Source organism: Gopherus flavomarginatus, chromosome 7, assembly GCF_025201925.1.
Source record: "Gopherus flavomarginatus isolate rGopFla2 chromosome 7, rGopFla2.mat.asm, whole genome shotgun sequence".
Taxonomy (NCBI): domain Eukaryota; kingdom Metazoa; phylum Chordata; order Testudines; family Testudinidae; genus Gopherus; species Gopherus flavomarginatus.
Window position 1 is genome coordinate 111,174,885 of NC_066623.1, and position 11,437 is coordinate 111,186,321.

Below are 11,437 nucleotides of genomic sequence, written 5' to 3' on the forward strand. Positions count from 1 at the left end.
GTCATTAAACTGCAAACAGGTTAGTTGTGCAGTTCAGTGATTTACTTCTGGCGGTTCATTTGCTATAACCACCCTTCTTAAGTTTAGTGTTGGATTTAATTTTTGGTAACTGGCTGATCAGGTGCATGAAGAAATGCTTCAGTGCTGTAAAACCACCTTCATATGTTTTTTGCATGGATGGGTGTTTCAGGCGCCTTCTTAAGACTCAGTTGTTCTGTGGTACCCTCAAGAAATCAGTTAACAATCAAATAAACAAACTTCCAAATTATTCCCTTTTCTGGGTTTCTGGATGTCTCCAATCCTCTGGGTTTTGGTATAACGGGGTCAGCACCGACCTGTCGTGGACACCCCCTTTTCTCTGGCCTGCAAACACAGTTCTTTTCACGGGGGTAGGGGGTAGGCACCCACCTCTCGTGGATGGCCCCTTTTCTCTCAATTATGTATGAGCCTGGTTTTCTTTTTTGATCTTACATCAGGGCAGTGCCTGCTTCTCACAAGCACTCTCCCGGCTGATGTTTCTCTTGGCAGGTCTTCAGTAACTTAGGCCTCCGGCCGAGCTGCATACGCTGTCCCCCCCTTCCGGGATATACAGTCCCAAGTTCTTATTTCGGCCCTGGTATTGGGCCGTAGCTCTTAGGCTCCTTCCCAGAGGCACTGCCTTCTTCAGCCACCCAGTCGATATCCGCAGCTGGTGGTGTTTCAGCAGGCCTCCCTGGGCTCAGTCTTCAACCAGACCAGCGGGGCCCATCTGGGTACCTCGTTGGCCTGGCCAGATTCTGTGCTCAGTCCCCTTGGGCTTCAGCCCACCCTCACTTACCTTCCACTGATCCTGCTGCTCATCATGCCAACCAGGTACCCTGGGCTTCAGCAACCTTCCCTTGGCTTCAGTCCTGTCTGCAGTGAGCTGTCCACGGTACTGCTGCTGCCCTTTCAGCCAACCAGTCACCCAGTCTTCACTTCTCCAGTTCTACTCAGCAACTGAACTTCTCTGCTCTGCTGCTAGTCTTATGCAGGGCCTGTCTTGCCCCCCAATTGGTCATTCCATCAGCCGCTCTGATTGGCTGCTAAACTATCATGCATGCACATATGTCTAAATATTTCTTAGAGCTCATTGGTTTTAATAAGCCACTTAGTGCATTATTTTGGTGTGCACAGAGTAATTCCAAAGTGTTTCACAGCGGGACATGTACAGTGCCATCCAAATATACGCTGCTTATCATCTATTTATTATCATTAAAGAACCTTAGGCTAGGAACCTTTTTATATCAGACCTAGACTCAGAATAGCCCTATGAGGCTGCCTTGCAGTGAAGAAAGGTAGAATGAGATGAAAAAATTGAGGGAATCTAACGCACATTTTATCAGTGTCTTCTCATATGTTTTAGGCATTGCACATAGGGATCTGAAGCCTGAAAACATATTGTGTGAATCTCCAGAAAAGGTGCTCTTTTATTTTCTTAATACCTTTTTTAAAGTTAAAATTTTCATGCCATGGGGACTGACACCTGTGTAATTATTTTGTTAGTTTCTGGGTTCCATAACCTCTTAACTTTTTATTTTTTTCTTCCCCCTTCTTCCCATTTTCAGGTGTCACCAGTGAAAATATGTGACTTTGACCTTGGTAGTGGAGTGAAACTCAACAGTGCATGTACTCCAATAACTACTCCTGAATTAACTACTCCAGTATGTAAACCACTATTTTCTGCTCCATTATTTATACTGTAAAGCAACCACTGAGACCACTAAAGGAAAGATTATAAGGGGCTTACTGGAACTACTCTAAATATGGAGAGATCATACTAAACCAATTCCTTGTCTAGGGACGCAGAGACTGTGGATTGCAGGCTTTTTCTATTTAAGGGGTAGGGGAGGGAACTCCATGTAAATGATTGAGTACCATCCAGTTATGCGCACAGCTACTAGCCTCTTGCAAACGAGATATTTGTTATATTTGCAAGTTGTCTCTTGTCTGAAATTAAATTGTAAACGTTTGGGGGGTGAGAAGCCATGTTTGTATTTGTACAGCAGTTTGCATGACGGATGCCTGATTTTGACTGAAGTCTCTGGGCACTGTCCCCATACAAATAATAAATAGTAAATAGAACAAAAATCAGTGTTCAAAACGCTAAAATGTGCCCATTGCAATTCCAGTTATAATGAACTTCCAACTGGAGAGAAGCTCTGTTTGGGGAGGAAATCAAATCACCATAACTTAGCTCTGTTACTTCTCTTTTAAAAATAATCCTTCTGTAAATAGGAAAGGAATAAAGAAACACATCATAGTAGAAGATGCACCCATTGAGCACAGGTCTAGTAGCTAGGACTATCCATCTCTTATACACTACCTCGGATTTTCCATTTGAGGAGGGAAAGGACAATAGTAACACCCATTACATAAGAACGGCTATACTGGGTCAGACCAAAGGTCGGTCCAGCCCAGGAGCTTGTCTACCGACAGTGGCCAATGCCAGGTGCCCCAGAGGGAGTGAACCTAACAGGTAATGATCAAGTGATCTCTCTCCTGCCATCCATCTCCACCCTCTGACAAACAGAGGCTGGGTACACCATTCCTTACCCAGCCTGGATGAACCTGCTATGAACATTCTGTGTCTTTCATTGTTTCACAGATGAAATACAGTTAGTATATGAAAAGGATATTTCTAGGGCAGCTGCAAAAACAGCTTAGGTGGTTTTTGGTCCATAAAAGGTTTGTTTCCTCAGTCCTGAGGGGATGCAATATAAAAATAAAAGGATGGAAAAAGTGCCCTGGTGGTCCATCTGCTACTGACTGTGAAGGAATTGTTTCAGCTTTTGATTCTGTTTGATTGCACATGTTTCTGCAAGCAGCTTTTTCACATGATTTATCCTTCTCAGATGCCATCACGAATCTTGCTGTGCCATCCAAAAGCCAGCGGTGTAGTTAGCCAATGATAGCATAACATACTGTGTGCATTAGCTGGTGCTTGTGTGCAGTCTATGAGACTTTGTGATTCACAGCCAGGAAGACAACTTGAATCATAATTTTGAGGATTCTCCAAAACATCTGACTAAAAGCTAGTGATCCTCTTAAGCCAACCAGCTTTTTTTGCATTGTATATTCTAAAATATTTGTTGTGTGTATTAAACACTCTAGCTTGACAGAGATCAATCTCAGAACTTTTAAAATTTTGTGTATTTGTTTCTCTGGTAGTTCTGACTGTAGATTGGCTTTAAAACTCATTTTCAATACGTATTTATACTATATTATTCAGTATGTTTCCCAATATTTGGAATGGGTAGTTGAGCCTCGGGGGACTGAGCAATTAAATTATGTGCAGAAGACTGAATTTCAAGCTACATTACTGCTTTTCCGCTGTCTGTATGGTTGTAACACAATTTGCTACATAAACTCAGACAATTTATTTTTGACAGTCCAATGAAAGGATAATCTAACAGTGGAGCAGGAGTTAATTTTTTAAATTTTTTATAGAACACAGTCCACTTGTATTGCTAGATTTTTTTTGTCACAAAGGCAATTAGTTAGATATGCATTAAATTTTGAAAGACCATAAACACTAAACAAGCTTTTTTTCAAGAATTTTCAAGTGCTCTGTGCTCCTCTTACCCCTGCACACCTAGGAAAGCTAGAGCTGGATATCTCGCGTAGCATTTTGCATGGTTAGAGAACTTTCTAAACATTAAGCCTCTCCGCAGCCCCATTTCATTCTTGAGGGATGCAAAAGCCAAATAGTTCTGACTTGACTTAAAGCTGCGTTGCCCCTGTCGGAGCCATGATTAAAATCAGTACACCTTGACTCCCAGTCCCATCTTTAGACCACTTCTTACAATCACCTGGCATTACTCTTAAGTAGTTCATCAAAGATGACAATCTTATCCAGTTTCATGGTCCCCTTTTTGCATGTTGTATTGGTTGCATTGATCATTCATCACCACTCCCATTGAAAATGAATTTGAATTCTGTTTGCTAGTGTGGTTCTGCGGAATACATGGCACCAGAGGTGATCGAAGTCTTCACAGAGGAGGCCACGTTCTACGACAAGCGCTGTGATCTGTGGAGTCTGGGTGTGATTTTGTATATCATGCTCAGTGGCTATCCCCCTTTTGTGGGGAACTGTGGCACAGACTGTGGCTGGGACAGGGGAGAAGTCTGCAGAGTCTGTCAGGTGACTGCATAATCTGAGAGGTTTGGGAGAGATTTGTATAACCATGTGAACTTTACAGGGCTGGCTGGCACATGAGATTGGGCTGCAAAGCAAGCCGCTCTGGGTTTTTCCTATAACCCAACTAGTAATCCTCTGAGAGAATAAACTTTAATTCATAAGTAGGGAGAGTGAGGTAGAATTGTGAGTTATGGATGCTAATATACTGAGTGCCTCTCTTAAATTTGCAGTCTGAGAGTTGGCAACCCCTCTTCCTATCATGGGCTAGGAGACTTGTATCTTGGAGTTTGGGCCTCTGGTTACGTTGTCACTAGCTGGGTTTAACATAAACTACCAAAGCCCTCCAGCTAAGAGTGAGAAGTTGGGACCTGCTGTTCTGAAGGGTATAGTGTTTTTTGGGTTTGGAACATTGTAAAGGGCAGGAACAAAACCTTTTCTCTTACTTGTAGTTAATATTTAGTGTAAATGAATATTATTTTGGCAGAATAAGCTCTTTGAGAGTATCCAGGAAGGCAAGTATGAGTTTCCAGACAAGGACTGGTCTCATATATCCAATGATGCCAAAGATCTCATCTCAAAGTTGCTAGTTCGTGATGCCAAAGCAAGACTTGGTGCTGCTCAGGTTCTTCAGCATGTATGGCTGCAAGGGGTAAGTATCATTTTAAAGCATTGCAGATTGGCTTCTCCTGAGTCAGACAACAAGCCATCTTCTTCAGGCATGGCCACTGCCCATATCTGTATTGGTGTGTGCCTTGTTTAATCAAGTAAATAAAATCCAATGGTTTTATTCCTCCAGCTGCTGTATGCACCATGGATATGTGATATTAATAGGAATCTATCTAGTTGCTAATGTAAGGCACTCTTTTTGCTCCCCAGCATTACTGGCCTGTGCATTTAAATAGCTTTCCCTGTGGCTGCCAGGCACTGGACTGGAGAAATTATTTGGGGACATACGATCTCTAATACAGTGATTAAGAATCCTGGTAAATTCTAGATGAGGGCTTTGAGGACCCTTAATATTTTGCATGATCTTGTATGTTAGTTTCCAGTTCAGAGAGCATGTACATCATATTTATACTAGATACAAATATAGCTTGTTCTGCTCTTGTTGTCATACTATATTTAGAGCTTCTCAGTTATTAAACTGCCTTAAAGTTGCGCAATTATTGAATTCCCTATGGGATCTCTTTTAAAGACAGGGGAGTTGAGAAATGTGTTGAGTCCTATTAATGTCTTTGGAAAACAGAAAATCTGTCATTAAATATGAAGTGTTTTGGTTGTAACAATGAGGGGTGGGCAGAGACTAGATTTCAGTTGGAAAATCTTGGGCAGCACAAATGCAAGTACAGTAAGGAAATTTACCTAACTTTGTAATTAAAATTTTATAGCAGGCTCCTGAAAGGGGATTACCCACGCCACAAGTTCTTCAAAGGTAACCGTCCTTGTTAAGAATCTGTTGCTTTAGTTGAGAATAACATAACAAGACAGGCATTGAACTGGAACTCTCAGGGCAAGAGGCAACAAAGTAGAACAAAGCTAACGTGGACCTGCACAGTAGAAGAACTGAAAGCTGTCCAAACGCCATGGGAAGAAGCCCAGAGTGCAGCAGGAGACCACCAAAGATAGAAGGCAGTGGTGAAGGCCCTGTGTTCCACATAGAATAAAAAGGCATGAGAGCAAGAGACATTTAGTTGAGATGACGCTTACTGACTAAAGTCATCTCACCACTTGGGTTATGGGGGAGAGCGTTAGGGTAACAACTTGGGAGCACTGCTTTAGGGAAAGCACACTTATTTTGCACATATGGTTGCTATAATTTTTTTGTTGTGGTAATGCTTGGGATTTTTTTAATCTAATCTTGATTAGTTGTGGGAGAGCAATAAAGGGCATTCCTCTGTGTTGAGATGCTTGGAGGGATTCGAAGGGCGAGATGGTAGGTGTGGGGCACAGGAGGAAAGATGTGTAGGCGCACCTTGTCTAAGGAAGCTGTGTTTCAGTGATGGGTGAATGATTGCTGCACACACGGTCTGATCCTTCTCCCACTGAAGTCAATGGGAATTGTGCCATTAATTCAAGAGGGAGTAAGATCAGGCCTCAGAGGCAGAGTTTTGGTGAAAAATGCTGAGCGACGGGCCCTGTGACAGAAGGGTTTTGCAAGTCTGAACACCAAGTCCTATTCCTAGCTCTGCCACTGGATCACTGTGTCTCTTTGGGTGAGCCACTTAACTTCTTGGGGCTCATTCCCCTCTGTAACAAGAACATTGTACTTACCTCACTGAGGTTTATGTACAGTGTCTAGTTATAGAGAGGCTGGGGTCATAATAGCAGCAGGATTAACTTATTTCTGAAGTGCTTTCTAAGTCTGTCCGTCTTCTGTGGCCCCCATTATTTTAGTATCAGTACGCTTCACAATCTTCTAATGTATTTCTCTGCACAATACCCCTGTCAGAGGGGAAACTCTTATCCACATTTTACAGAAGAGATACAAGGTACAGAGAGACTGTGACTCGCCCAAGGTATCACAAAGTCAGTGAGAGGAAAAGGGACTTGAACCCAGGTTTCTGGAGTCCCAGACTTGTGCCCAAACCGTGGTACCAGATCCACATTATAACGTGAATCACTAGTCATACTAACAAGTACAAGTATGAAAACAAAACCGGAAAGTGTCTTGCTTGCTAAGCAAATATTTCCTTAAGAAGACTTGGCAGGTGCATAGTTGGGTCCTGTGGTTTCTGTGCACACGTTGTATAACCTGATTTTCCTTTTCCTGCAGAAGGAACAGGAGCACGAAAGACCTGACACTTTTTGCGGCAGAGGCCATTGCCCTTAACCGTCAGCTGTCGCAGCACGAGAATGAGCTGGATGAAGAGCAAGAGAACATTGCTCAGGCCATGTGTTCCATGAAGCTTTCTCCCCCATCCAAATCCCGCTTAGCCAAACGCAGAGCAATGACCCAAGCCACCAAAAATGGTGACTTCCAACCAGTCACTCATGCAGCCCTTTGACATGCTGACCCTGCTGTAGGTTCTAATGGGATTGGTCAGCTTTACTTCATGTATTTTAAAGTCTAATAGACATCAAGGTTTAATGACTTAGTAGGAAGCTCATTTATAAAGGGACTTATACCTTTAAATGGATATATTTTGTAGGAATGTTTTTGCTTGACGGATTTGGTTGATTAGGACAATTTAATCGAAATTCTTTTTAAACTAAAGAAAGCAGGGTTGCTGCTTTGTTACCAGAGATGATAAACCACTAAGCTTTCCTTGTTTTCTCTTAAAAGAGCCCACTTTAAAATGTAGACTTGAGGACATTTGGAAAAGTTCTTCTCTTGCTTTGCATGTCAGAGCACAAAGGCTTTCTAACCCCAACTCAACCACCTTTGTGTAGGAAACCATGGTGCTGCTCCTTTGGGGTCTCTTGGTGCTGCTGCTTTCATCAGCTGGAGCTGTTGCCAATGCCCTACTCTGTATACTTCTTTCAACCCACCAAAAGGCCATGAGTGCCCCTTGTCCTTCACACCTACTGACTCAGGAAGTGCAGAGGATTCTTAAGGCTGGACCCTGCAGTTTGATGAGCACTCTCCACTCCCATTGGCTTCAGTTGGAGTTAAGCACATCCTGCAAGATGCTGAGGATGCTCAAGCATGTAACTGGCTCAGGGCCTTGGAAATGAACCAAATGCCTGGAAGTAGATTTTCATCTTTTGAGGGGGAGGTTTAGGCAAGCATGTGGACCCCGAACACTGTTTTATTTCTATACCAGACACCTCTTTATATTCTCATAATTAGAATGTACTCAGACTTACCTCTGTTTTAATACATTAAATTCCACCTTTTCTTGCCAGTGACATTCTTAAATCTGTAAAAGCAGCAAAGAATCCTGTTGCACCTTATAGACTAACAGATGTTTTGGAGCATGAGCTTTCGTGGGTGAATACCCACTTCGTCAGCTGCATATAGCTCATGCTCCAAAACGTCTGTTAGTCTATAAGGTGCCACAGGATTCTTTGCTGCTTTTACAGATCCAGACTAACACGGCTACCCCTCTGATACTATTCTTAAATCTGAATCTGATACAGTAGTCTTTGCAGAGAAACTTTAAACGTATGTTACACTAAGGATAATGATGTAGGGAATCTTTACCTCATGAGGAGCATGTCCCTAATTACTTTTTCCTGTGTTATCCTGACTGTATTTCTTGATGTAGCAGGGTGAATGCACAGGTTCCAATCAAGTATTATTATTTTGGTGAGAAATTTGAGCTTTTCCAGCCAGTGGGAAGATACAGTGTGTGTGAGGGAGGAGGGGGCATGGTCAGGCACTTGCAGCAGTCAAAGCAGTTGGGTGAGGTTTAGATCAGAATGGTTTTGTTACTGCATTGTTACATTATGCAGACTGAGCCAAGGCAGTTCAAGAGCTATCATGGAAGTGCATTAGCCCAAATTTTCAAAAGTCACTAGCAATTTCAAGTATTCAACTTGAGGTACTTTAACCACACTTAGTTTTCAGAAAGCGCTCGGCACCCACACTGCGAAAGTTGGCCCCTTTAAGTTGTCTCAGGCTGGGTACCCAAAAGTGCTAGTCATTTTTGAAAATTTACACTAATGTGTCATGGCAGGTGAAAAATATGCCTTCAAATTTCAGGATTAATCATCCCAAACAGCTAGAGAATAAACACAGGAAACCAATCCAGGAAACCAGTGGAAATGGAGAAATCTGAACTATAGCAGATTTCATCACCCAGTCTGTCAGAGAGTTTCACATTTGCCTTTTGAGAAGAGTGTGTGTGTATTTTTATATATAAATATTTTTATACAACATGCTGTATTGGTGACTAATAAGAAAATGTTATATTTTATTTAAACTATTTTATATATTGTCAGTGGTAAAGATTGTGAATTGTGCTTAGCCTTGTTTTTTAAAATATATTAAGTTATAGATTTAATACATTCCATCATTTACTATGTATTTCTGGTCTGATTTTGGAGACTGAAAACTCAGGAAACTATTTGCTTACCCCTCTCTGTGACACTCTTGTTAACTTGTGTACTGAAAATTAAACTTAATTTACCTTCTATATTGTCTTATTTCTTTATCCATCTCTGGTGTTGTAATAATCTCTTTCATGGTAAAACTAATTTCTAGATTTTTAAGGCCAGTCTGACCTCCTGAATAATGCAGGTAATAAATTTCACCTAGTGATCTCCTGTGTCAAGCCCCATACCTCTGCAGATGCTACTATCCAGTGGAGGTAGAAGGAGCCGCATTGTCAGGGTAAGGGAAGGCCAGTTGAGCAGTGGTCATGGCATCTCCATGGATCTTGGAAGATCTGCTGGCTTACTGGCCCATTCTCCCTGCTCATTCTGTAGGGAACAGTAGGAAATGAAGCATACCATGCACATATTTACACACAAACATACAATGAGGAATTGCCTGTTTGAAAATCAGAGCTGCTGCTGCCTGTAGGTCCTGCTGGGAGGGCTGGAGGAGAGATGCTTCAGTATCTCTTACGGTAGCATCCGGCTCTTGTAAATGTAGGTCATACTGTTGTTTTGATTTTAAAATGTGGTCACATAGTTTGATGTAAAGGCTTGCACCCTTACAATTGATGCAGACCATTATGGCTATTTGTACACTATAAATAAGTAAAGACTACTATGCATATAGAAGAGAATTTTAGCCTTCGGATACATAGAATCCAGAAGACATTTCTCAACCATCCCTTTAAATTTGAGACCATGCCCTTAAATGCAGGTGAACAATATATATTTGGTGTCAAATCAAAGCTTATGAAAAGATTCTGAACATCACCTGATGTCCTGTAGTCTCAAGTTCTAGTTGGCACATATTAAGATTTGGAGGCGACTAATTTTAAGAGGGATGCAGCCATCTGAGCTAACTTTAGCTGGTCCTTTTTTTTAGGTGTTCAGCAGGAAAAACATTACCTTGTGAAACTGGTTGTAGATTCCCCCCCCGTATAAAGTTAGAAGCTAAGTGAACCTCCTGAACTTGACTAGCCTTTAAAGAACCTTCTTTATTCCATGAAGAACTTTTAAAGTTTTGAATGTTGTTCCAAAATCTTCATCTTGAATGTGGTTTTAAAAATGAACAAACCTAGTTCAGATCCTACAGGGATAGATGATCACAAATTTGCCATTTTGTCTTTAAATGAATAGCAGTTCACTAGGCAGAGTACAGCTTGCAACACTGAGGGCTGTAGTGTTTGATCTTACAAAAATTGGAGGAAGCAGATGAAAGATACTGTAGTGTTCAGTAAATCTTCTCAAGGAGCTCTGAACATGGCCGGAATTCAAAGCCAGACAGCGAGCATCTCTGATTCATCAACCTTGTTGAGTCCCTCCTTGGTGATCAACTTCATTTTAAAGTCAGCCCTCTGGTCATATCCTGTTCCAGATACTTTATTAAAATGTGTGTTAGATGCATCTGTTTTTTGCATCCAGCAGGAAATACAGCAAAAGGGAGAGGGAGATTCACTTTTTTTGTCTTCATAAATAAGAGGAGTTATGGTCCGAGTACTACAATATCCATAAAGGGGGTAATAGTGCTTTTTAGCTCTGTTACCACTAAATGCTTTTACCCCTCTTACCTCCTGTGTCTTCATATTAGAATTAATGATTTCAAATATGTTAGGTCCTAGTGTTTTCTAAGGAGTTTGGTATATTTGGTATGTCTTTGCCATTTTTTCTATACAAGTGGAAAATTCATCCCTTTGCCAGCAGCTTAAATTCTTCAGTTTTCTTGCTTCCTGAAGATGGATAATGAAACACAAGATTAGGTACTGGCTGAGCTGCGTCCTTGGAGTATCAATGGTTTTGTCCTTGTCTTCACAAGCCGTGCCTTTAAGGTGGCCTACTGGAAAGTGTCTCCATTTCTTTGCTGAATCACATCAGAGCCAGTGGGACAATATAAAAGAGGCTGAATCACCGCTGAATCACTCAGGTTAGCAATTGAGAGAACTCCCTCGACCTGTTGCAACACAGCAAGGTGCCATCTAAAGAGGATTTGTGTTTCTACAGATTGGCAAGAGTGACAGGTCCCACTCATCTTCAGGACCTGATGAATCATCCCCATGACTTTTATCTGAGCCAATGAGCAGCATAACCATTTTTCTTGTAACACAGTTGTCCCTTCTTTCAAGGAATGTCTTACGTTAGTTGCACATTCTGCACAGATCTTTGTGTCCCTTCACCTCACATGATTATGAAGGTGAGATTATAGAAAGTCATTTCTCTACAAGGAGGAATCGGATATCATTT

General features: G+C 41.7%; 1 protein-coding gene across 3 annotated transcripts in view; it reads left to right on the top strand.

The window, feature by feature from the left end:
• The window catches only part of MKNK1 (MAPK interacting serine/threonine kinase 1), a 34,789-nt gene extending 25,552 nt beyond the window's left edge, over positions 1-9,237 (top strand). For 2 of the 3 annotated variants that reach the window (XM_050961722.1, XM_050961723.1), the window contains 6 exons: positions 1,385-1,440; positions 1,587-1,682; positions 3,968-4,162; positions 4,644-4,808; positions 5,548-5,591; positions 6,933-9,237. In XM_050961722.1, the coding sequence (XP_050817679.1) occupies positions 1,385-1,440; positions 1,587-1,682; positions 3,968-4,162; positions 4,644-4,808; positions 5,548-5,591; positions 6,933-7,164 (788 nt within the window). In that variant the 3' untranslated portion in view covers positions 7,165-9,237. The remainder of the gene's footprint in view (positions 1-1,384; positions 1,441-1,586; positions 1,683-3,967; positions 4,163-4,643; positions 4,809-5,547; positions 5,592-6,932) is intronic. The other variant, XM_050961724.1, reaches the window with a different exon arrangement.
• Positions 9,238-11,437: the final 2,200 nt, after the last annotated feature.